Source organism: Equus quagga, chromosome 2 (assembly GCF_021613505.1).
Source record: "Equus quagga isolate Etosha38 chromosome 2, UCLA_HA_Equagga_1.0, whole genome shotgun sequence".
Lineage (NCBI taxonomy): Eukaryota > Metazoa > Chordata > Mammalia > Perissodactyla > Equidae > Equus > Equus quagga.
In genome coordinates, this window is record NC_060268.1 from 173,774,853 (window position 1) to 173,801,950 (window position 27,098).

Sequence of the window (27,098 nt, forward strand, 5' to 3'; positions counted from 1 at the left end):
GAATTGAGGACACGATGGGGAGGCCAAAGTCCCTGCACTGGTGGACCTACAGTGCAGAGGAGCATGCCTTCTGGGGATTCCATCTCTATATGGCACTGTTAGGATTTTAACCTCAAATCTCAAAGCTGGAAAAACTGAAGAACCCAAGCTTGAGTGCCCCTGTAGCCCAAATTCATCCCACTTAATAGGGAGATTCTCTCTGCAGCCACGCCCTGGGTGGGGCTTGCAGCCTCTGTGTCAATGTTTCTTTTCTCTCTGGGGACAGCTCAGCTCACCACAACTGCTTCTCAGCCTCCAGTTCTTGGTTTCTCCATCCTTGGGCAAGAGAGACGTAGAGAGACCCCCTTGCTTGTAGCATTCCCCTCTCACGTACTAAAAAGTCTTACCACGTTCTCTAGAGAAGAAATCAGGTCAGGGAACAATGCTTTAACTCATCCTTCAAGGAGTCTCATCCTGCTCCTGGAAGGAGCAAGTTTCTTTAAAGAAAGGCCAAGTTCCCGGCCTTTCCCGGCCTGGCCTCCCGTGGCTGCCTTCACACAGTTCCTGCCTCTGCTGTTCTGGATGTGGGCCTCACCCCGCTCCTTTCCTCTGCAGCAGGCACACCCTGAAGGTAACATCAGCCCGGCAACCCCTCCCAGCCAGGCTCTGCAGTGGCGGGGAGGAACCCTTACTCAGAAAGGTCAGCACACGCTTTGTTTGGGCTCTGTGATAAGGTCTGCCGACCCTCCTGGAAAAGGATTGTGGACCCCCTCTGAGAATTATCTAATCAGTTCAAGTTTCCCAGGCCTTTCTTGTTGGATTGTAACTTCATTTTTAAGAGAAAACAGCCAAGGACCACAGGTTGCTAATTTTCTTTCTTTTCTTTTCTCTTTTTTTCCTGTTTTCATCATAAAGATTAGGCCCAGGCACAAAGTTTTTAATTATTCTATCTTTTCTCACATGGACCATATCAGTGGGTCACATAGTCACAATAGCCAGCATTTGCTCAGTACCCTAAGGCTTACCCAGCACTTTTATTTTTTTTATTTTTTTTATTTTTATTTTTTGAGAAAGATTAGCCCTGAGCTAACATCTGCCACCAATCCTCCTCTTCTTGCTGAGGAAGATTGGTCCTGAGCTAACATCCATGCTCATCTTCCTTTACTTTATATGTGGGATGCCTCATATGGCTTGATAAGTAGTGCACAGGTCCGCTCCTGGGATCCGAATTGGTGAACCCCAGGTCGCCAAAATCGGAGTGTGTGACCCCAACTGCTACACTACCGGGCTGGCTCCTACCTAGCACTTTTATATTTACACTCTTTTATTTGATTCTCACATGCTTCTAGTGAGAAAGGCATCAGAATTCTATCCGTTTTACAGAACAGCAAGCTAAGGCTTCGGGAAGTTCAGTTTCTGGTGCAGCGTCACTGAGCCTTTAAACGGGAGAGCTAGGGCTTCAACTTCAAGTTCAAACCTACCGTGCCACCATTGCCACCATATTCTTACCAAATTCTCCTCCAGCGAACATTAATTTCCACTTCTGATGATTTTGTGACCCTAAAACGGAACCAAGATGTTTGCTCGGCGAGTATATAAAGCATTTCTGGGTAGGTGCTATTTGAGAGTGAGCCTAGGAAGGGCGAGTGGGTGGGCAAACAGCAGGGGTCCAATGGAGAGAGGCAGCGATTCCTCATTTATCCTTTATACAGGGTGGCCCTACATATGAGTCAAACCCCTGAACCGGCCCTGGGCACTTTCCTCTGGATCCGCAGAGAGAAGGCTCCTGGGACAGAGATGCAGGAAAGGCTTCCAGCGGAGAGGGGTGGACCAGCCTTTTGAGCCGGGACGCAGAGGACCGGGACGAGGGTTAGGACAGGCATAGAAGGCGGCGACTGAGCTGCTGGGCAGAGAGGCAGCCAAGGCCCAGGAAGGCAAGCCGTTGCCAGGGAATTTCTAAATTCTTCATTCTTAAGAACTTTAGCCAAGCCAAGAACATGAGAACACACGTGACCCCAGAAAGTACCACCTCCCCCTCCAGAAGCAGGCACTCTACTAAGAACCCAAGGTTCCAGCAGCGCCCGCCAGGGAGAAAGAGGAAGAGAGATGCCTCAAGACCTCAGTGACACGTGTGCCTACACGTGCACACACTCACACGACCAACTTCCCTCAGCCCTCTTCTGCTGCTTCTGTCTCTTTTGAATATTCTAGCTGATGCTTTTTCTCAAGACGAAGATGTAAGCCCTTGGGTCCATCAGAGGCCAGAGAGGTCCTGCCTGGGTCCCTGAGGGAAAACCCTTCACCTGCAGCCTTCTATTGTGATTGTTTGTTTCTCCGTTTCTTCCGTTAGAATAGGTTCCTGAGTCCTGGTGTGCCCACAGGGCTGTGCACACAATAAGTGCTTACTAAATGGTGGCTAGTAGACTGAAGGAAAGAGCAGCGGCTTGGCGGTGGCCCTGAGTCAGTTGATGGTACCACCTTGGTGCTGCCTTCCCCTCTCTGGCCTCAGTTTCCCTCTCCAAAGTAACAAGGTTGGCTTGGCTCATCTCTGAGACTCTACTCAGCCCCTTGAGCCCTCTCGGTTCTCTTGGCCCCTCTCCATCCCAAGAGTGTTCCTTGGCAAGCTGAGAGAGAGCAGTTTGGTTCCGCCCCCACTCATCTTCTCCTGCCCTTTTCTGCTCCAGAGCTTCAAAGTTTGGAGCCTAGGCAGAGAGTGAATGGCACCCCTGCAGATCCCACAGGCTGTAGCTGAGCAGGATGCTCTCGGGGAGGGGCCTGAGCGCGGTGAGGCTGTCACCTCTCAGCCTCATTATGACCACTGGCCCGTCTTTCAAAGTCAGCCTGGGACAGACCAGCGTCTTCAGGTCTACCACACAGACGTCAGTGAGAGAAGGAAAGAGACTCACCCACAGCCAGCGGCTCGGGGGCCTTCTGGGTTCCCATGCCTAGCATGTGCGTGTCTCTGGCTTTCTGGCCTCCAACCCAACATCCACTCTCTACCTGATCCCAGCAGAGCCCACTGCACAGGTTTCCCTTGGAATATGAATTATGAGCAGAGAGACAACAAAGCAGGAGATGGTTGGTGCCCTCGTTCCTGTGGCAACGCCATGGGGAGACCCCCATTAGCTCTGCCCAGACCTTTGGAGCAGCGCAGGCCCCAGCCCTCCTGCCCTCGTGCTTCTCCCTTCTCTCTGACTCTGCCCCTCATTTCCCATTTCCTTTTCTGTTGCCCACACCCAAAAAGCCCCATCTGATTCACCCCTCAAATCCCAGGGCAAAGTGATAGAGACCACACACCTCCAGTTATCGTGGGGCAGCAAAGCAAGACCTCTGCCTGTTCCCGAGGACCAGGAACACCCACGGGCAAAACCACAGGGAAGACCAGAGCTCAGGTCTGATGCCATCTCTCTGCTGTGTGGCCTCAGGCTCGGGGCTTGAGTTCTCTGAACCTTAGTTTCCTCATCTCTAAAATGGGAAAGTTTGCCTACCTGGTGGGACTGGGGTGTGGGTTAATAAAATGCATAGAGAGCCCAGCACCTGCTGGAAACCTGCAGGACATTCTAGGAGGGAGACTGCTGTTATTGTTGTCATTCTGATGAGAAACTCTCCTTGCTTCTCCTCCACTAACCCCAGGATGGATGGAGAAACACAGCCAGCTTCTTTCTGATACACGTGCCCTGAAATCACCACCTTTTCAGTTGCACAAAACATTGGGTCACCAAGAAAAGCCTTCCCAAGGCCCTTTCGGGAAAAGACTTCTTTTTCTGACTTGAAACAAGAAGGAATCGTTTGCCAAACTGAAACAGCACATAAACCTTAGAACCCGCAGATTTGAGTGAATTCTAATCTTGGCCCAAACTGGCAGGAGTGAGGGGGTGGGGGAGGGGAGGGATGAGTCAGAGATTCCACCCTTCAGAGGGGGCAGCCTAATATGGCATTGGGGAGCCACGAGAGACGACTTAGGTATGCCTGGACTCTCAGACTGGAGCCACGACTCTGGCCAGGAACCAGCTGTGCCCCCCCCCCCACCCCCGCCACCTACCCTCACATACACATGGAGCAGAGCCTTGGGGTGGCAAACAGGAACTGGGAGCCCAGACCAAGTTGGAAGGAGCCAGCCAAGAGAGGAGTAGCTTGGCCCCAGAAATGATGGCAATCACCTTTCTCCCAGCATGCCCCAAGTCCTGGGCCAACGTGGACCTGTCTCTTCAGGCAGGATGTGGTCCTTGCTGACTCTAAGGTCTCCCAGGTGCAGCCGACATAGAGTCTGTGACATGGCACGTAGACATGTGAGTAAGAGGGAATCTTCACCCCACATAACCTCAGAGCATACGAAATTTATTTTCAACCCTGGAGAAAAGGACCGGCAGGGCAGGCTCTTCTAAAGGTAAGAAGCAATTTCTGTTGCTAAAACAGTTTTACAACTTAATGAAAACATGGAGATTCCTCTTCAATGGCACGAGGGGAAGCAAAGCCGAGTTCTAGTCCTGGCGTGGCTCCTCACCAGCTGTGTGACTTCGGCAAGCCACCTTGCTTCTTTGTGCCTGTTTGTTTGTTGGCTTGTTTGTTTAATCATCTGCAAGTTGAAGGAAGTAGAAAAGTGGTTCTCAAACTGGAGTGTTCATCAGAATTTTCTGGAGGCCTTGTTTCTCGAGCTCTGGCTCAGAGATTGGGATTCAGTAGGCCTGGGGTGGAGCCTAAGAATCTGCTCTAACAAGCTCCGGGGTTCCAGGATTCCTCGAGTGTATTCAGAAGGAAGAGTCTCAGGGTCCTGCTTTCCCAGCAGGAGTCCTCTGATTGGACTGACCGGTGACGGCAGCTGGGGGAGCCAGACCGGGCGGAGTAGCCTGGCCTGGGTCACAGACTCCATCTCTAGGGCCAGGAGGTGAACCTATGTCCCCACAACCACACGGATCCAAACAGAGTGGAATTGTTGGGAAGAGTCAAAACAGGGAACTCTGCTGGAGAGACGAGAACACAAATACCTACCTTGGTGTCAGGGCCAGCACCAGACCCAGGTGAGGCCACTCCTCAGCCTCTGTCCTTTCCAGCACACCTGGCTATTTCCTTTTATACCCTCTATTTACCAGGTCAACTCGTGTCACTGTTTGCCCAACCCAGGCTCCTGGTAGAATAGATCTGGGAAGAGTCCTAGTTCAGGTCCCCACCTCCAGGGAAGACAGTCCCCAAATATTCCAGGCAGATGAGTTCCATCCAGATCTTTCCAGAAGGAGGGCATTACCTTGGTTCTCCTGACTATGTTCCGGGGGATACTCAGCCACAGGGGAGAGTCACGCTGGGTCACTCATGTATAAACCCATGCCCTGGGCAAATGCACAGAAAACTATCATTCACACTTGGGCTTGCAAACTTACACAAAGTCTATTTTCTGGCCTCAGAGAGGCTCCCAAATAACCAAGGTGATGATGAAGATGACGAGGAAGGGGTCAGCATGTCCCCGCCTTTGTTCCTGAGGTTCGACACTCCCTAGGAGGTGTTTGTACAGATCAGGATTTTAGGTTTTACATGATTTGCTTCTAAAGGCAGACAAGCAATTTATCAACCTTCCTCTTCAAGCCTCCTGTGGCCCGTGGCTCACCAGGTCTAGGAGTCGACGAGGTGAAGAGCACAGAGACTAAGCTTTTGGTCCACGGTCTGAGATGAAAATCTCAGGGCCAGGAATGGATGCTGGGTTTGAGTCCCTTCTATGACCTTCACCTCAAATCTATCCAGATCAGTCGATCAGAGCACTTGACTTGAGATTCATTTACAGGAAAACGGAATAATGTCAGGATTCAGCCAGCAGGCAGGCTCTGTGCTCAGGCAGCCTGAATTCAATCTAGGCTGTGCGGCCTTGGGAAAATCATATAACCTCTCCGTGCTTCAGTCTTCTCATCAGCAAATGGAATTCTAAGAGCACTTATACCTCAAAGGTGGTTGTGAAAATTAAAATACGTAAAGCACTTGAAATGGTACCTGGTACATGCCAAGCACTTTATAAATATTAACTATGATTATTCAATTCACAAGACATTGATGGAACACCTCTTATGCATCAGACACTGTATTAGGTGACAGAAATTCAGAGATCAGTAAAGATTTGGAACATTATCTTCAAAGCATTTAAAGTTTAGGGGAAGATAAGACTCAAAGAAACATAAACCACAATACGTCATGACAAATACTATCACTGAGCTTCGAATAAAGTACTAACTCTACCTGGTAGAGACCAAGAAAGCCCTCCAAGGGAGGTGACATTTGACCTCGGCCTTGAATGAGTTTGCCAAAGAAAGTTGTCTGGGAGAAGCCACTGTAGATATAGAGAACAGAATGTTGATTTTAGGAAAAGGCCTGGCTGTCCATGGAATGATGGGTTCAGAGTGACAGGAACATAAGGTTCCTAGGGGAGGAGTGGTGTATGACAGGCCTGGAAAGTTGGTTAGGACATCATGCTGCAGAGTTTGGACTTTATCCTGAGACAGCAGGAGCCAACAAATGTTTTTAAGCAAGAGAATGGAATGGGATGAGATGTGACTTTTTTAGAACTAAAACTGGTAGCAGGGTGGAGGGTGGCCTGGCCGGGGAGAGACTGGTACAGCCAGGCTGGTCAGGAGGCTGAGCCCAGGCCAGAGATGGTGAGGACACAGGCAAAGTCATGGCCATGGAGATGGGAAGGAGGGAGACAGAGTTGGGGTATCTTCATCAGGTCAATGGACAGGAAGGGGCGGCTAACTAGATACTGGAGAGGAGAGGCGGGAGTCGAGGCTGCATCGAGTCTCCAGCTTGGGAGACCAGGTTGATGGTCTGGACCAAGGTAGGGAACACAGGACGGGGGGCAGACTTGAGCAGGTTGGCATAAATGGAGCGAATAGGTACACAGTGGGCAAGTTAAGTTTGCATTTTCTGTAGGCCGCTTCATACTTAAAATGTCAAGTAATTGCTGAACAAAGAAAGTGCATGGGTGATACAGAGTGGCTTTTCAGAATTTTCCCTGAGAACAATCATATCAAGCCTGGAGCTCTATCTCCTTGTAATTAAAACAATCAAGATGATCGTAAATACCTGCAAAGGCCAGATGAGGAGCAAAAGGAGAGTCACAAGCAGGGCCCTGCTGGGAACGCAACCGCCTCTGTTCATAATGGAATCACGTCCACTGACTTTATCCTGTTAACATCAGTTAATGCATTTAAGAGTCATCCACTCTAGGATTCCGCCAAGGCCCCTTGTCAGTGTGTACGCCAACTGGGAATGATGGACAAAGTCCCCTTTTATGCAACCTTCTTCTAATAGAAATAAAAGGAAATACCAATTTTAACCACGGACATAAATATAGGACATGACGGCTTTAAAATTGAAGGTGGGAAAAATGTCATACAGCAAAATCCCAAACCCCAAATGTGGTCTAGTGAGCCGCAAACCACACATATTTGCACTTCAAGAGTGAAAGATCTTTTGAAAGAGTCCTTGAAATAAAGATTCCCAGGTTCCACTGGGGAAGGACCAATTTTGGTTCAAAACCTATCTTTATGGCTGGGTTTTAAAGCCCAGGAAAGTGTTCCTAATGGAAATGCTGACCGGCCTGTCCACACACCACACCAGCAAGATCTTGGCTCTTTAAGAAAATAAGACTTTCCTTTGCAACTAGGTCAACTGGGAAAGAAAGCAAGAGTTTCTTCTGGAAAGTTTGCAGTTTTCAAATGGACATTAGGAAAATAACTCCATTATGGAACGGGATGTCTTATTAACTTCACTTTTACCTGGAGCCAGGTTAACTGGTTGAGGGAATGAAGAGGCAGAAAAACAGGAACCACCTGTTGTCCAGACGCGTTGCCTGACGAGCTGGGGAGAATGAACCATCCTGGACGAGGCAGCTCTATGCGGGCGTCAGAGGCTCAGGCAGCCGCTGAGCCCAGGCAGACGCATCAAGGAGGGAGGCCGGCCAGGTGGGGCTGACTAGGTGGAGCTCATGGGCCGGTCAACAGGGAACAGAGGCTAATCCACTCTACTACGGTGGCCATGTGGCACCAATATCGCCAACATCTGAACTTCTAAGAGAAGCTTGGAATATGCATGTTTATGTGAAGTCTTCTGAATTTTAACACTGAGAACCAATTCCAAAACAAATTTAAACACAAAATAAGACAAGCACAGCACAGCTCACTGACACCATTCGAGATCGGTGCTCTACTGTGCCTAACCATTATCAAGGCAGAGGTTCAATATGTCCAGGGGAGAGAAAAAAAGAGGACTCATTTGTTATGTTCTCTCTTCATACCGGGAGTGAGGACACTTTCGTTCCTGTTCCAGCTCTTTGACCAACTCCTCTGTGTGTCATTGGGCCAACTGCCCACCCCCCGTCTCTGGGACTTGATTCCCCATTCTGTGAAAAGAGAAGGTAGGACAAGGTGAACTCCAAGGGCTCATCCACCCACAGCCTAGGCTTCTATGCCCTCAGCTGATAGAAACCATTCAATGCATATGAGGTGTTTCCTGGAAAGCAGAGGCAACCTTGAACTAATGGTGAATTCAGGAATTCAGGTAGGCGAAGCACTCTGCACTCCCCTCACAGGTTTCAGGTGATTTCTCATGAGGAATCTCCCTACCTTCTGGAAGGAAAGAGAACTGATAAACTGAAGTCACGCTGAGGCTTCAGTGACAAGGAGACCTGTTGAGACTCTCAGCTCTCTCGTTACTCCTCACAGGAAGCCTGTAAGATAGGTATCCCGTCCATTTCTCCAGGTGTGGTTTGAAGATGGGGAGACGGAGGCTCAGCCCCGTTAAGCATCTCACCCAAGGTCTCACGTAGGAGGCCCGGAGAAGATCATGGTAACCTGGGGCTGCTCTCTCTGAAGAAAGGCTGCCTTCTTCACAATAAAAGAAAAGGCCACAATTCTAGGCAATAAAACCCCAAATACTGTAGGAAAAGTGAGCGTCTCAGTTAGAAACGGGCCGTTCTGAGCGTCTTGCCCTCTGCCCCTCTGCAGCTCCCCATAGCCACGTAGGGACGGCTGGGCGTGGCTCTGCCTTAGGCCTGACTCAGCAAAGTCAACTCCATCCCGGACCACAATTCTGTTTTTCCCAAAGACTTTCTTCAACCAAGTAGCCACCCTCCTTCTACACGATTCAGTTTAAAAACAAATCAGATTCATTACCTAGGAAAAAAATGGATTTTTCTCCCTCCTCCTTGATAGTATTTTCTTTCAGAAACAAGATGTGGGGAAAGACAGAACATTGTCTATAACTAATTAACAGCTGCAGGGGCCAGGCCTGCTGAGCCCCCTCATCCTGGGTGTCCCAACATCAGAGGAGACAGCAAGCGTGCTTTTGTCTCCGGAGAAATGAAATGCCCCCAGGACCCCAGAAGCCAGACAAGCTGGAGAGCCTTCCGACGCCATGTCCACAGCAGAGAGCCACTGCCCGCAGCCTATGCACTGACTGGGGCACGAAACTTGGCTCCCTGGTGCCCAAGCTCAGCCGTGAACCTGGGCCTGGGCAGAGGCATCTTCCTAGTGACCCAGACCCGGTGGTTTCTGATTTACATATAACACTGACAATTACTCTTTAGACGTGTACTTGTTAGTCTCTTTCCAGGGCTTTCCCAAAGTTCCCTGACAGGAGCTGTGTTGGGGTTTACAACTGCCCTTATGTTACAGATGAGAAAGCTGGGGCTCAAAGGGACTAAGTGACTTGCCCAGGGCCATCTGGCTGAGCTGGATTTGAAGTTCAGCTTCTGGACTCCACTGGGCTGGGCTATCTGGCCACTCTGAGGCTCCTTCTCACCCCTACTTGAAGGCCGTGGGGGCTCCCTGTGATCCATACATTGAGGATGGGCAGGCAATGCCAGGCCTGGCTTTGAAGCTGATGGTTACTCAGAAGCCATTCCATTGGCCTGGAGAGAAAAGGGTTAGTGCCTACAGCCCCTGGCTGTGGTCTGCAGAGAAATTCAGTCCTTGTATCTCGTTGGACAATGTCTGAGGGCTGGACAATGACACCAGGACAAAAACGAGAGGGAGGGACAGAAAAGAGCCGCTTTGGACTGAATTATGTCCCTGCCCAAACTCTTATGCTGAAGCCCCAGTCCCTAATGTGACTGTATTTGGAGACAAGGCCTTGAAGGAGGTGATTAAAGTTAAATGGAGGGGCTGGCCCCATGGCCGAGTGGTTGGGTTCGCTCACTCTACTGCCACAGCCCAGGGTTTCACCAGTTTGGATCCTGGGCGTTGACATGGCACCACTCATCAGGCCATGTTGGGGTGGCATCCCACATGCCACAGCTGGAGGAACCCACAACTAGCATATACAACTATGTACCAGGGGACTTTGGGGAGAAAAAGGGAAAAAAAAAGTTAAGTGGAGTCATAAGGGTGAGGACCTAATCCAAGAGGATTGGTGGCCCTATAAGAAGAGGGGAAAAGAGAACCCCCTCTCCATTTCTCTCTGTCTCACTCAGTCTCTGCACAGGCACTGAGGCAAGGCCGTGTGAGGACAGAGAAGGCAGCCAGCTGCAAGCCAGGAAGAGAGTTCTTAGCAGAAACCAAATTGGCCAGCACTTTGATCTTGGACTTCCAGCCTCCAGAACTGTGAGAAATAAATTTCTGTTGCTTAAGTCACCCTGTCTGCGATATCCTGTTATGGCAGCCTGAGCTGACTAAGACAAGCACAGACTCAGAACAAGGACGAAGAACCACCTCACTGTGGCCGAGCACCACCCAGGGTGCATCACGTCACCCTCACTCCTCAGTTTCCATGCCTACCTACCACCCTCCCCCTGAAATGTCTCCCACATTTGGAAGGCCACAAGGGGTCCTGTTCACATTCCACAGAGACGGGGCTGAGGTCTACCCTAGTCAGCCCAGGTAACCATCTTTTCCTTAAAAACTTACATGGGCAGATTTTCTCAGTTTCCTTCCCACACACGGATTCTTCCTGTGGCTGTTGTCCATCAGAGAACGACGCTCAAGCCTTCCTCTGACGTGCGTCACTTGCCTTCCTCAGCCTGTTCTACCTTCCAAGAAGGTCCAGTTTGGGTCCACACCTCCCCCGAAGCTCACCCATCAGGGAGGGACTCTTGGGCAGTTGCCAAAAGAGTGAGATGGGAAAAGATCCCCAGATCTAGAATCAGACCAGCTTGGGTTTGCATCTCAGCTCTCACACATGGCCGCTGTGTAATTGTGAGTGTGTTCATTGCTGTCCCTGCACTTCTCGCGTGAGAGTGGTGTGAAGCTGCTGGGCAGGCCCACCCAGCTGAGTTCCCTTCTCATCAGGGTCAGGCAGGGATGGCTCTTACCGCTCAGGCTGTCAGCACCTGGCATGCCAGAGGCTCTTGGGTAAAATGGAAGCTCCCAGCAAGTTCTTTCATGAGTATTGGTCTTATTCTCCATCAACCTGATTGTAAAATTATTTGAGGGGGCCACCAAGTCTCAAACAGCACACCCTCCATTTATGTAACAGGTTGAAAAGGCCCCCTCCCCCCAAAAAATGTGCCCATGTCCCCACCCCTGGAACCTGTGAATGTGAACTTTTTAGAAAACAGGGTCTTTGCCGGTATCAGTAAATTAAGGATCTCAAGATGAGATCATCCGGATTATATGGGTGGGCCCTAAATCCAAAGACAAGTGTCCTTGTCAGAGACACACAGAGGAGAGACCCACACAGGAAAGAGGACAAGGCCGTGTGGAGACAGATTGAAGTGACACAGCCACAAGCCAGGGAATGCCTGGAGCTGCCAGAAGCTAGAAGCAGCAAAGATGGATTCTCCACTGGAGCCTTTAGAGGGGCAGCCATGCAGACACCTTGATTTGGGACTCTGGCCTCCAGAACTGTGACAGAATATGACACCCTATAGGACTATTTCAACAATGAATAACAATTCAGACACCCTCCAATCCCCAGCAGGGCTGAGCCCACAGCACATAACTCCTGCCAGCCTGGTTTGGTGAGAGTGGTAGAATGAGCCTAGAAATTGTCCCAGAGGTGGTCCCCTGACAAAGCAACTTCACAAACTTGCTATGGGACAGGCTTCAAGAGCCATCTCTGAAGGCAGCATCCCCCTTTCTCCTCGCCCAATGCCAACTCTACCCAAATAGCCTTTCCTCCCCTGGAAACAGGGTAGGGCTACACATTTCTAGCATGCACTATGACCCTTGGCTCTGCCAAGTGTCAAAGCACCTGCCTCATGGGAACTAAGTTAAACACTCTACCTGAGCCTCCCTTTGCGCAAACTGTGATAGCATTTCAGCTTTGCAAGACAGACTGCTCTGTGTGCATCACGTGGAGTTGTGTCCAGCAGCCAAGGCTGCAGGCAGCTCACAGAAGGCACGATTTCTTTTTCTTCCTTTTTTTTTTTTTTTGGTCAAGAAGAGTGGCCCTAAGCTAACAGGTGTGCCATCTTCCTCTATTTTGTATGGGGGAGGCCGCCACAGCATGGCTTGATGAGCAGTGTATAGGTCTGTGCCTGGGATCCGAACCTGTGAACCCCGGGCCACTCAAGTAGAATAAGCAAACTTAACCACTACAGGCCACCAGGCTGGCCCAAGGTACGACTTCGTAAAGGATGGGAAAGGATACTCCTTGTTCCTTCCTACCTGCGAGTGTAAGGGATATGGGAGAGCAGGAGTGGTTAGAAATTTCGTCTGGTGGACCACTGGGGAGAAAGGCTTAGGAATGAAACAGCTCAGGCTAATGAGACCTTTTGGTAGTGTTGGACCGGAGGGTTGGCGGGTGGCGGGGAGCTTCTGATGCTCCCTGTCCAATCTCCGACCTCTCAAATGCAGCAACGGCAACAACAAAAACACTTGATTTCCATAAAAGCAGCGTGCTTGCTACGCAAAAGCAGCTCCAAGTCAATTCCCCAATTCCCCAAGCCTCCTTCCAGGCCAACTTCAGACCCTCCACTCATCTTAAGAAGAAATTCTGGAACTATCCATGCCCCCCTTCTTTTTGAGTAGCTGGTGTGCTCTTTCGTAGACGTGGAGCTGATCCAAACTCTCCTAAGATGCACTTGGGTCATGATGGAGATCTTAAAGAACCAGGAGGCCCCACGTCCTGGGGCCACCAGAGGAATTCTGAATGTTTTTATTGTTCAGAAAAGCTGTGAAAGACACTACATGGTGCTTGTGCACAGACACACATGCAACCACAAATACCCGCCCAGCGGCTGCCCAGAGGCCCCTTCTCAGGTTCTCCTTGGGTATACAGGTGCCATGTAAATCAGGTCAGGCCAACAATGTGTACCTTTTAAGGGACACCACTTACATCGCGCTGCCTTCTCCCTCGCACCCGCCCCAGTCTTTGAAAAGAATCTAGGCTTTCGCCCCTGGGACTGGCCAGAGGCTCAGCTTCCCCAAAGCAGCCACGCATGCCCAAGTTTCCTTTCCCAGGGGTCCCCTTCCTCTCACGGATCCTGCACTTGACTAAACTCACCTGCTTTCAGGTCAGAAAAATAAGGGCTTAGAGCTTGATTTGCTTTAAACCTCATTTACAAGACAACGGAGAAGGTGAAACCAGATCCAAGCATTTTTATTACCAGTCTCCATTACCTGTACACATTGATTGCATATGTAGACTTTTTTCCGTATCTCTTTACATGGGGGAGTTGCATGCTGATTTACGGGGCAAGTGGCTCTGTCATTTCAAGCCTTCCACAATCTGACCTTTAGAAATGATTTTAACTCCAGTTTGGGGAAGCAAATAGAAGTCACACGCGGTTATGTGCCCAGGCGAACTGAGGCAGCTCCAATGTGATCTGCCTTGGAATTGCCTGTGTGTTCAGAGAAGAGTTTGGACAGGATGTATTCCTACCATCTCTTCCATGAAAATCTTAACGCATGCAAGAACACCAGAGTGATGACAAATAAAATCCGGCCAACAAGATGGTGAAGAGGGCCATCCTGCCCCCTGAACTCAGTGTTCCTGCCCCGCCGAGAAATAGAATGTTAGGTACAAAGGTGCTCCTTAGCTAGAAGAGATCAGATTTACTTCCTGCCAAATAAGCATCATTCAAATCCAAATGTCACCTCTCACCTTCCCTCCTTCTGGAAGAACCACATTATTTATTTAGCCTTTGGTTTGCTGATCTCTGTGGCAACCTTGTTTGGAAGAGCACTGGGCATGTTGCTACCTGGCGCTCCGGGGGAGAAACGGCGCCAGGAAGGCTGGTTTAGACAATCACATTGGCCACTAACTGTCTCCAAAGGATCTTAAAGCATCCTCCTTGGCCAAAAGGTGTTTTTTATTACTTTAATCCCTACCCCTAGGCCTCTCTCTTCAGTGGACCCTTGAAAGCATTACCCAATTTCAGGACCTTATTATCTGCTACTGTCCTGGCCCACAAGCCACCTGCATGGACCTGGCATCCAGCTGGTACATCATCAGCGAAGCCAAGGGTCAGCAAACTTTTCTGTAAAGGGCAACAGACAGTAAATATTTTCTGCCTTGCAGGCCACGCAGTCTTTGTCGCAACTAATCAACTCCGCTGCTGTACCGCCAAAGCAGCCATACACAACACACAAATGAATGAACGTAGATGTGTCCCAATAAAACTTTATTTATGGGCACTGGTTTGAATTTTATATAATTTTCACATATCACAAGATATATCTTTTTGATTTTGTTTCAACCATTTCAAAATGTAAGAACCTTTCTTAGTCGGCAGGCAGGACAAAAGCAGGTGGCGGACAGGCTTTGGTCTGTGGGCCAGGTTCTTCCTCCCTGATCTGTGAAAGAGCGGGATGGGCTCCCCGGGTGACCACACCCCCCGCCCCAGCAATATTGTTGCCAATTGACATCACTGCTCTGCCTGTTTCATTCACAGCTCTGGCTGCTACTGGGTGATGGCCAGCAATGACCCAGGAGCTTCTGCATTTTGGTTCAATCTAAATCCAGTAGGAAGCTTCCAAAGGACTAGTCTCATGGGGAGTAAAGATGAGGCCACGAAGGAGAATAGGTCCCAACGTCCTCTCCTGCGGTGTTAGTGTATGCAAAGATATACTTAACCTTGTTCCAGAAGAGGCAGCAAGTCAACTCACAGAACAATTTAAAGGGCAGCTCCCAGTCTGCATCAACGCTCCAGCCACCTTCTCCCCTCTAACCCTCTGCAGTGCACCAGAATCCCTGATGAACTTCCCACGGAACAGAGTTTATTTCAACCTTTCCAACCCTGTTGGGTAACTGACGCTAATTTCACAATTCCCGAAGATTCAGTGAAGGGCCGCTGAACAATACACAATCGTAACCCTTGGAGAACACTGAATCAGGCCTCCTCTGTTTTTTCCATGTGATATTTCCTTTTGTCACGGCACCCATTCTGATTTCTTGTAACAACATCACCAGTGGAGCCAGAGAGGAGCTTCCCCTGCAAGAACCTTCCCGAACTTTCGTTTCTGTTCTGTCTGCCTTTTTGACCGTAGGACTTAAACCATTCACCAGCTTGGTCTATGCAGTCCTGAAAGCCTTGAATTGTCCCTTAAAGCTCATACAGGGCATGGCCTGACAGCGTTTATAGAGCAAATGCTTGTTTAGAAAGGGGAACAGAGCAGGTTGAATGTTGTAAAGACAATTTCATGATTTTGAAACATTGTGATCATTATTTCCACTGACTTGAAACTTAGCAAATGTTTTTTGTTTAAAAAGTGGGGGGAGACATCGCTGTAGTGAAATTCCCAACTGACTAGCGATTTCAGGATAAATTTCTTCAGAAATAATGAGAATTTTATATATATATTATATATATACGCACACACATTTTTCTTTGTGTCTCTACATCTGTGTCTATGTCTACATCTATAAATAGATAAAACAGCAGCAAATGTTTAAATGCTATCTAGCAGGCTCTGTGTTCAGTTCTTCCCAGGTAAAATCTCACTGAATCATTTGAGAAAGGGACCATTTGTCACCCCATTGACAGACCAAGAAAACATTGCCTCCTCTAGTCTTAATTTATAAATCCACAAGGGTTCTCTGTCCCTTCCCAAGTACATCATGCTGAGGATTGTGACTTGCAAGGGATACAGGCCAGATTCAGGAAAAGAGTCCTCCACTAAGGAATTGGAAGAGAGTGAGCCTAAAAAGACATAATCCAAAAGGAGGCAGTGTCTGAGCCACAGGAGGAAAAATCACTTGCCTGCATATGTATTTTAAGCCTAATTCTGTCACTGAGCTGCTACATACCCTAGGGTTCAGCTTCGCAAATGAGAAAAAATTCACCGCCTTTTATTTCAAAGGTCCCCAGGGGATGCAAGGCCTGCTGAAGTTTCCAAATGATCGACACTGCCCGTCCTCACATCCACTGTCTTCTCTGGCACCTCATGTGGCCTCTGAGATAGGACTCAGAGGCAATTTTGAAGAGCCCATCAAAACCCCGGAAACCCTGGGGAAAAGAGGACACATGAAGGGCCCCTTTCCAGAATGTCACTTAAGACATGGAAGGTTTCTGCAGTCCCTGCCAGCCAAGTCACTTCAAGGCTTCCTGGGAATGAAATGTGAGAGAAGATAAACTTTGCTTTCATCTTTAAAAACATCAGAAAATAAATAACATCAAAACGCAGGCTGGAGGAGGGATGGCGTGCATACATAAATAATGGTGCATTAATCAGTTCCACTGGATGGCTCAAGCTCGCTAGACTTCATTTGGCGTAACACTGGGGACACAGGGGTAGAGACGCACCCAGGATTCCAACCAGAAAGAATCTCCATCCCTTTGCATCAAGTGGCAGCGCTTTCTTTCTTTCTCAGCCAAGAGGAAAGAGATGGAATTGATCAATTTCTCAGCCCCTCCACACCATGAGGCTCTAAGGAGGCCTCTTAGCTATCTCAGCCATTTTATAAGTGCCATAGCCAGGCCAATTAATTGAAATTATCTTGTTCTAGAAAATCCATAAGGTGTTATGGATTCATGATCTGCATGGTATCTCCTTGGCTATTAACTTCTTAGGAAAACACACCACATCCACTAGAATGGCTATAATAAAAAATATGGATAACGACAAGTGTTGGTGAGGGTATGGAGAAATTGGAACGCTCATACATTGCTAGTGGGAATGTAAAATAGTGTAACTGCTTTGGAAAAAAGCCTGGCAGTTCCTCAAAAGGTTAAACACAGAGTTACCACATGACCCAACAATTCCACCGCTAGGTTTATACATAAGAGAAATGAAAATATATGACTACACAAAAACTTGTACGTGAATGTTCCTAGCAGCCCTATTCTTAATAGTCAAAAAGTGGAAACAACTAAAATGTCCATCAACTGATAGATGGATAAACAAACTGTGTTCTATATCCACACAATTGAATATGACTTGGCAATAAAAAAGGAACGAGTACTGAGACACGCTAGAATATGGATGAATCTTGAAAACATTATGCTAAGTGAAAGCAGCCAGACACAAAAGGCCATATATTGACGATTCCATTTATGGCTGGAATAGGCAAATCCATAGATAGAAAGCAGATGGGTGGGTGCCAGGGCGGGGGTGGGGGGGGGGGGGGGGTGGCGGAGGAAACAGGAAGTGACTGCTAATTGATACAGGGCTTCTTTTTGGAGCGATGACAATGTTCTGGAATTAGATGATGGTGATGGTTGCATAACCTTGTGAATATACTTAAAAAAAATCACAAACACACACAAAAGAAATTCTCAGGAAGAAGAAAACTAACATTTATTGAGTATAGTCTACCAGAGCTGAGCGAAGCTCCTAGAGCCCTCATGGTGAGACCATGAGGCTGGTGATAGCCAGTTTTACAATTGAGGAAATGAAGGTCCAGTCAGAATCCATGACCTGCCCAACATCTCTCAGCTCTAAGAAACAAACCAAGCCAATTCCATCCCAATCCACCATCCATCATCTTTCTCCTGTTCTGTGTAAGGCTGCAGTCTCATCTTTTCACTCTATTTCCCAGTCACTTGACCCTCAGGAACCTCAAGCCAAGCCTCAAGTTCCTGATCTGCAATAGCAGAGCCCTCTGCACCCCACCCTTCTAGAGCCTCAATTATACAGTACAAGCCAGCAGCCCAACTCTTTGTTTCCAGAATGGTGGTGGAGTCTCCAATCCACAGCTGTTCAAGTCTGCCAGATGTTTTACTGTAACTGCACGTTTTCGTTCCCTGTGTGTGGGATCAAGGAACTTCCCATAAGATCTGGTGGAGGCAAGATCCCTGACGTCAGGAAGGATGGAGAGGCCGAGCTGTGGATATGGGCGCCCTGTCCCAAGGGAATCCACTGAGCTCTTCTGGAAGCCCTACCTCTCTACCCTGCTCCTCTGTCTTCCCCATCCTGCCTGAGGCCCCCAGCAGCTGGACTGAGAGGTAGCCTCTTGCACCCGCCCTTCCCACTCGGAGACAGCAGGGCCAGGCACCATCCCTTCTCCACCAAGACGCCTGCGACTCTCGGTTCTTAGCAAATGAACTGATCTCGTGTCTCAATAACAATCACATTGTGGTTCAACTAATTGCCATTGCTTTCCTTAGGTCTAGGGGTGAAAGAAAGGCTTTAAAAGCTCCAGGATTCTTATCAAGCCCTGCCTGTGTCTGTTTAATTGGGGCTGGTCTCAAAATAGAAGTATTTCCTAACCTTCTCATGGACTGTATCCTGCCTTCTTTCCCTTGACAAATCTCACAAAATAATTCTAAAAGGGCCAACAGCTAGCATAGGATTATAATCTACATCGTCTAATAAAAAGCCATAAACTACCCCTTTAGTCTCCAAAGTATAGAACATGCATCATTAGATCTTCAGAGAAGAACTGGCACGGACGTGGAGCCCTGCTTTAAACACAGCTGCAGCACCAGCAAGTCCTTCCTCCAACCTGGCCGAGGGGATCCCACTCGTGGAAACGCCCGGAGGGCTGCAGGATCAGCATTCTCCACCATACGGTTGAAGACTGCTTTCACACATCTTGTAATCCCACTCTTTTGTGGGATTATAACCCTGTGCTACTGATAAGAAATGGTAGCACAGGATGTCGACAAATGCAGAACCAGGACTGCAGGCCACTCTCCTGATGCCTGGGGAGACCCTTGTTCCACCACTGAAGGTGTCAAACACAACGAAGCCCCATGATGGCACCTTGTAACCAATGGCCACGTGAGGCTCTGAGAGCATGGCTGAAATTTGGGAGAAACCACGCTGTTTCTTCTTCCTTTCCTGGTGCTGAGGCTAGCAAGCAGATGTAATGAAACCTGAAGTGTCACAGATTTGCACTTGCTAACAGGCAAAATGCCATTTCCCTCCCCAAATTCTTGGAGGCATAGAAATAAGTAAAATTACTTTAAACGTGTGCACGCTGTCTTGTTGAAATTTTGAAGGAAAGTCTACTCTGTACATCACAAGAAAGTCAGCCTAAAAGGTTTCAAGGTCCCCAGTGTCCAGATCTTCTGAACATCTCCCCTCAGGACCCCTCATCCTTAGAACACTGCCCCATTCCCAAAGCTCTCTCCCACGCCATTCCTCATTTGCTCCTCTGGGAGCAGCTAGGACCCAGAAAGGAGACAGACTCCCCTGGGGCCCAGGAAGCAACTGAACCAGGGCTTGAACCAACCTCTTCTGATTTTCCATTGGATCCACCTGTCCCCGGGACTGCTGGTCCCGGCCAACCCCTCTGGCAAGTGACCTGTTTGTAGCAAACAACAAACCTTCCTTTTGTGCCATCACACCAGACAGCACTGAGTCAACACCTCGGAGTACATGAAACCATTTGGTAAGACACGATTATTAAAAAAATAAGCTGCATGACATTTATTTTGTCTTGTTAACATTAATATCTGTAGAAACATTTTTATTGTCAGTATAAAAATTAACAGGTTTTATTAAATACTTTCTCCAATTTCATAACACGTAAAATCAGTGTAATCTGCATTCATGTTGCATGGCTATAACAAAGTGAATAGGTGTTCCGAAAGCAAAACACAATACTTTAATACAGAACGGACAACATGACGACATTTTGTCTGACGTTGGTATTAGGCCAGATCTTTTGGTGAGGTCCTGCCAGAATCAGACGGAAGCAATCCCTTAAAAAGATGGAAGGATCCCCAAAACTATCAGCAGAACAACTCAGTGTTTCAATTTTCTATGATGAGACGTGAAGATCCTAAAAGGCTCCTCTATTGCCAACGAATCTGGAAGCCATTATCAAAATTCAATGAAGAGAATACAGGCTAATCTGATTAATGTTCAACTCAGAGGCAGAAGGCCAGCTGCCAGAGAGAAGTACATTCTGCTATCATCTCAACTAAGGTCCATCCTCAAGGAATGGATTAAGGCATCTTTTTAAGAGGATGCTGGTACCATTTGTCTTGGAGAGTCCAGTTAACTGTTACATGGGCCCAATGACAGAGCTATGTATCCAAACAAAACACCTTCTTATAAATGGGTTCTTCAAATATGGGCATTTACGGGTTTTAAGAACAATTATCTGACAGCAGAGTTTAAACACAAATATATCAAAATTTCCTTTTACCAAATTAGTCATATCCTGTAAATATTTCTCTTTTCAATGGATCTGACAACTAGTTAAGTCCGAGCAATAGATTAACTAGTCTGATGCACTGCCTGCATAGAAATGCCACTTAAATTACAAAAAAAAACTATAAATGATTAATTGTTTTGTATATTACCAATTCATTAATAAATTAACGTTATACCATTTTCCCTGAAAGCAAAAGTATTTTTCCACCTCTGCTTGGTGAAAATTAAGAGATTCTGTGTAAGAACAGCATTTAGCAAATAGCTATTAAAAAAAGAGAGACCAATTTTCTAGGTGCATTGAGACATCCATTAAAATCAATACAAAAAATAATTCCTCGTAAATATATAATATATATTTATACATAATTTGAATATATTTACATACATCCAGCACCTATATACTGCAATTGTGCTCTGTAAGTGTGTGCTGACATATATTTTCTCCAATTATTACAAAATTCACAAGAAAGGCAGAACATATGTTCGCCTTGAGTCCGGCTGGTCCACAGCCAGTACCCACAGGGGGTCACGGGCACGTGGTGGCCCATGGAAGTCCATTGCCCCAGAAACATTCTTCTTCTCCTGGTGAAGATTACAAGTTTCCAACTGTATAAATTCTTTACATGTGTGCCGATTACTTTTCCAATTATTTACTCCTCTGATCCATATATACAAGCGGAGACAAGAAGCTCCCGGAGGCATGCCTCCTTGCTCAGTGTAGCTAGGTTCCTGGTGCTGTCCTATCTGGGGACAGGCAGACAAGCGCATTCATGTTTTAACACTGCCGTTTATATGTGGATACTGAGGAAGGCATGGGTCGTAACACAAGAAAACAGAATCATCTCCTGAAGAACATGAACTCCTTGTGTCAGGGTAACTAGGAGAATACTGTTCGAGAGGCTGACAGAGGTCCAAGTATTCCTGAAAGAAGGGAAGAGAGACGTTTTATTTCATCTTGGGTCAGGATAACAAGGTGAATACGGTTCGAGAGGCTGACTGAGGTCCAAGTATTCCTGAAAGAAGGGAAGAGAAGACTTTTATTTCAAACACAGGCTCTTGAGATGTTGATTTTGGAGTTGGGATGGCACGGGGGAACCCCTTCAAGGTTCAGAGACCCAGCCCACCCTGGCTCCCACAAAGACCTCCTTGAGATGCCAACTCTATTAACTCGAGGCTGCCCTTAAGTTTGCTTTCACAACCCATCACGAACAAATGATTGGCAGGTAGGGAATGCTAAAACCTAGGTGGACAGTAGGTGCTGGGTGGTCAACTCCACTTGCACAAATGACCTGCTTGCTACGCGCCTTCTCACTAGAGCACAGGGTTCCAATCTGAGCACCAGCAAAAGAAAAAAACCTAACGTGTTGTGAATTCCCAAGACCCCTTTAAATAACTGAGACCACGAATATTTGTTTTACGAATGACATTTGACTATTGTAGTTTCCAGGATAATTTAAGGGGAATACGTCTTCATTCAGCAGGTAATTTCACAAATGTGATTCATTACTCTCAGAAGCTCTCTGAGTTGAAAATATAAACAAGGTTCAAAAAAGGCTTGGATGTGCTCGTGTATGTTAAATCCATAATGGGCTGTTAAAGGAAAGTCTAGGAAAAGAGAGGTTAAGTTTCAAAGTTTTGAAGGTTTGAAATTCAAAAAGGGCTATTCTGCTTCCTAAAGCATCTGTTGGTGTTGCTGTCAGAGAAGAGACGGCCCATTTCCATCCATTTCCTCAGACTTATGACAGGGCAAGAACCCACTGCCTGTTCTTGTATGGCCCAGGAGCTAAGAATGGTTTTTGGTTTTTTGTTTGTTTTGTTTGTTTTCTGTGAGGAAGATTGTCACTCAGCTAACAGCTGTGCCAATCTTCCTCCATTTTATGTGGGATGCCACCACAGTGTGGCCTGACGAGCAGTGCCAGGTCTGCACCCGAGATTGGAACCAGCGAACCCCAGGCCACCCACATGGCGTGCATGAACTTAAACACTATGCCACCGGGCCAGCCCCTAAGAATGGTTTTTAACATTTTTAAATGGTCGGAAAAAAATCTAAGGAAGAATAATATCTCATGGCATTAAAATTATATAAAATTTACATAAAATTAAAATTTTAGGGTCCATCAAGTTTTATCCAGAACACAGACATAGTCATTCGCATGCTATCTGTGGCTGCTTTCTGACCTAACGGCAGAGTTGAGTTGTTGCAACAGAAACAGGATGGCCCGCAAAGCTAAATATTTACTGACTGGTCCTTTACGCAAAAGGTTTGCAGACCCCTGCTCTGAAATGATGCAACGTTTCTAAACAGGGGGACTTCTGAGTCTCAATGGTTCGACTGAGCTGGCACACTGGGGCAGCCTTGCTCACAGGCCCAGAAGCCAATAACTATTCTATGACACGTGGTTTTGCTGAGAGGGGCCAAAAACTGCAGACCACAGCACAACCAGCCTCAGCGTTATCAGAAAAGAGCCCACAGAACGTTGGCAAGTATACATTTTAAAAGACAAAAAAAAAAAAAAAAAACCCCACTATAATTCATCACCAGGGTTGGCAAGAGAAAGAGTCCCTACCCGAGAATGGGGGATGTGTCAGTTTCAACAACATCGGCATTAACCACACAACTGGAGACAAACACGCCCACCACATCAAAAGAGAACTTTTTGCTTACAATGATAAAAATGAAATTTTGTCCTAAATGGAACCATTTTTCTCGAGCATATGGTAATGATTTTCAGAAGGAAAGAAACTTCGATTTTTATATCCGTTAGACAATATGGCATTCTGCTTTTTCATTTTAGGATACTGGATGTAAATTTCAGTCTGAACGGGCGCACTTTAAATGTAAATATATAAATAAATAGCAGCGAGCACAGACAGAGGATCATTAAAATGGGACTTTAGTGCTTTTCCCAGTTCCTAAACGAAGGCATAAATGTTCAGATCTGATAGGGAAAAAGTAGGGATGTCAGTGAATTCCAAGTCTAGGGTTAAAAGAACTTATACTGGAAACAACAATTTTGGCAGGAGAAGAAAGTTGTGTTTTTTTTTCCCTTAAACTGTTCCTTTTCCTTTCAACTTCTGAAGGTCAGCTGTATTCATTTAAATGCGATTGCTCCCTTATCAGCCACAGTCAGACGCACAAGATCATGTTGCTGGCTGAAGGCTTCACATCCCAGCATTTCACTATTTTTTTTTAAAAAATCACTCTAAAAACTATTAAATGTATTATCTAAAAATAAATGCATTACTTTCCTTCTAGAATATTTGGGTGTTTTTAACCTTTTTTGTTGTTGTTAAGACAATTGTGGGGTTTTTTTTCTGTTTGAAGGAACGCTGCACTGCAACTTCATTAAATATCACAAATTCATTCACTAACAGTTTCTCTCTATCGTGGGTTTTTTCTGGCCTTGATGGGTTTATCACCTCTCCTGCTCAGATCAGACTCTTTCCATGACCACAGAGACCACTCTGTCTGCATCTTAAAGTGAATTCGGAAAGTGAGTGACAGAGAGTGTTTCTTTGGTTGGTATAGATTATAAACATTTTATAGAAAATAAGCATTTTAACGAAAAGTACAGGTTTTCACTTGAAAATCATATAAGTCATTCATTATAGGAAACTGTGTGTACGTTTACACACACACAGATGGAGACCACAAGCCACACGCCATTACCAGACAGGCTCACGTATGACTGTGTTCTGTGTTATCGGAAGCTAGAACTGGAGAACTTCACAGCATGCAAACCAGCCCATCAGCTACGGGACACTAGCAGCTCTCACACTGACCACCAGGCCCACAAGCCCACCAGCAAGTAAACCCAAGCTCCTCCCGAGGCAAACCCAAACGCTGCAGTTGGACAATTCTTTCATCTCCCCACACTCCCCCCCACACACACACACCCTGGACCCGCCACCCAAAAGCCACAGTGAGGGGTGGCCTCAAATAGGGCCCTCAGTCTTCGGTTTCATGAGTCAGAACTCTCAAAATACAGTTCTGAGAAAAATCAAGATTTGGGAGGAACACATAGTTTAACTCTGTCTGACCCCTGTGGAAAAACGATAAACTAGACCACAGACTCCAGCAGGGGAGGCTGCATTTACAAAGCCGCACTGGTCTCCCGAGCAAGGACCACGAGCTCCGGGAAGGAGGTCTTACCTCATTGGTCGTGAGAGTGAGAATTCGGTCCAAGTCTTCCACCAACTGCTTGAACGTCGGCCTCTGGGAGGGCACTGCGTGCCAACAGTCCCTCATCATCATGTACCTGGAAGAAATGGATTCCCCCGGTGAGTAAGCCAGTTTTAACAGGCAATGTGGAGATACATCCTAAATTACAAAAACGTATTAGAACTTTCCAAGCAACTAAATTAGGAGGTGGTTACTCACTTTCCCAAAAGATTCACTGCTTGGCTCCTCTGAAGGGCACTTTAATTTACAAATCACTTTACGCAAAATGTCTTAGGAAGGTATCTATGCCACCAGGAAAGACACTTCTTTATGCTTTCCCTGATGACTTCTGGGAGCCCCTCAGCAGCGTCATTATCAAGTGGTATCACACTTTATGGCACTTTTGGATGCTGCACAAAGAGCCACATACGAGCAGGCAGGTCTCTGGTCTTCCCACACAGCCCAGCCTGGACCAGGGCAGCTCTATTTTTATCTGCCTGACACTTTGGGTTTTGTTTGAATGATTCCAGCGGACAAAGGTTCCTTAGTTTAAAAAAATGAAGTTTGAAAACCACAAGTTTAAGGTAAGGGTTTTATGAATTAATCCTCCATCCCTGGGCAGCACATTAACTTCCTGATTAACTCTTGGATGGGTCCAGGTTCCCAGGCCTTATCTTGACAATGGGTTTCGACAGACCCTCTGTATTAGGAAAAGCAATAGGAATGACAAGGAACACAATAAATGCCTTTATATAATATACTATAAAATGTGGCCATTCATCAGAGGTCCACTGTACACCGAAAAGCACTCATGGGATTACTGCTATATAATCCCCATGAAGTGACACACAATAGACTGTAGTCTCCGGGACAATCACTCTCCTTAGTTAATCCTGGGGGGCTGGGAGGAGAGGCTCCTTTTCAAAGAACTGATTTTACTGCACAAGACGCGTGTCACAAACACAACATAATTCCACTTAAAGTGCGGGGTTGGTTTTTCTAGAAACCAGCTCATGGTTTTATAGGTAGATCTGGTGCTCTAAGGACGGCACCTGGACAAATTTTTTATCTCTGCGCTAAAATATGGGTAAAATATAGGGAACCAGACACTGACTCATTCACTCTGAGGAAATGTGGTTGAGGGCAATCTGTGACAGCAATTATCAATGGTCACTGAAGCTGCGGAAGCACCCACACTGCACTCGGTCTGCTGGAGCCAGGCACAACCAGTGAGGAAAGGCCATGGTGGTGCTTTAATCCTACACTCTGCGAGGGCAGCCCCCCAGCCTTCTAGCCTGCGGGTGAGGGAAGGCCAGAGGTGTCTTCCTGTTACTCCGAGGAGACAACAGCAAGGCACCACACAGTGGTCCAGGAAGACCACCCTGCTTGCTCTGCGACGTCGGAAGCCCTGGGCCGGGCAGCCCGACGTCCTCTGTGAGCCCTGCTCACACCATACACCTCAGAATGATCTCTCTTTTGGACAGTAATGGCTGTCAGTGCAGCTGTCTATCTCAGTTCTGTGATTGAGCCCTGAAAGTTTCAGCAATTCTTCTTAGAGCATGTTTGGAAGATCAGGGGCCTCAGAAAAGCGACAGAAGGCAGAAGCGTCACCGGGGCGGAGGGTCTGCTGCAGTATCAGGAGAGACAACGGCCCTTACAGTTCGTTGGTGCAGTTTGCCGGCTTATCCATCCTGTGTCCTTCCTTAAGCAGCTTAAAAAGTTCCTCCACGGGAATCCCTGGGTAAGGCGAGCCCCCTAAAGTGAAGATCTCCCACATCAACACCCCGAAGGACCAGCTGCAAAGAAGGGAGAAAGCACAGCATCACTAACCCGTCTGAACCACGGAAACCTAAACAGACCCGGTTAAGAAAATAAACGCCCCCTCACTTCTTAGGTTCAAAGACAAATGAGCTGAGCTCTCCTGCAGGTCACCTACATGCCCCTTCCTGCCCCAGGGAGCATCCCCAAATGAGGACAAAGTGGGGATGTCCCGATGGAATTTTCTATCAACCGACAAAAAGGTAAACCATCATCACTCTTTTTCTCTTTTTGGTGGAGATTTGGGTGGTTGCTGTCTCTCCATCACTCTCAAAGTTATTCACCTTAAATACAGTATTAGCAACATGAAGATCTCAACTCCTAAGCTTCAAAGCTCTTTATGTTCCTGTCCAACTCTTCCACTGGCCTACGTGCCTGACCCCAGCGCTGTGAACGACCAGTATGGGCAGGGGACAGAATAAGGCCAGCAAGCTAACTCTGCGAGGTACAGCTGCCCAATGCGGCCAGTGGAGCATCTGAGGGCACAAAAGGTGAGTGACTCACTAAGGTCAAGAAGGGAATCAGCACCAGGCTGGGATCAGTCAGGATGGAGGAATTCTGTGTCCCAGACAGTTTCATACAACTATTATCCCTGACTTTGCAGAGACCCACAGGTGGACTTTCTGAGCCTCGTGCAGGAGACCCACAGTTCTTGGGATAGTCAAGCAGAGGAT

General features: G+C 47.3%; 1 protein-coding gene across 12 annotated transcripts in view; it reads right to left on the reverse strand.

Annotated features, from left to right (window-relative positions):
• Positions 1–19,737: 19,737 nt before the first annotated feature.
• FGFR2 (fibroblast growth factor receptor 2) overlaps positions 19,738–27,098 on the reverse strand; it is a 103,029-nt gene continuing 95,668 nt past the window's right edge. For 11 of the 12 annotated variants that reach the window (XM_046654967.1, XM_046654965.1, XM_046654974.1 and 8 more), the window contains 3 exons: positions 26,265–26,402; positions 24,598–24,703; positions 19,738–21,365 (listed from right to left, as the gene is read on the reverse strand). In XM_046654967.1, coding sequence (XP_046510923.1) covers positions 21,213–21,365; positions 24,598–24,703; positions 26,265–26,402 — 397 coding nt within the window. In that variant the 3' untranslated portion in view covers positions 19,738–21,212. Of the gene's footprint in view, positions 21,458–24,597; positions 24,704–26,264; positions 26,403–27,098 lie in introns of all 12 variants that reach the window. The other variant, XM_046654966.1, reaches the window with a different exon arrangement.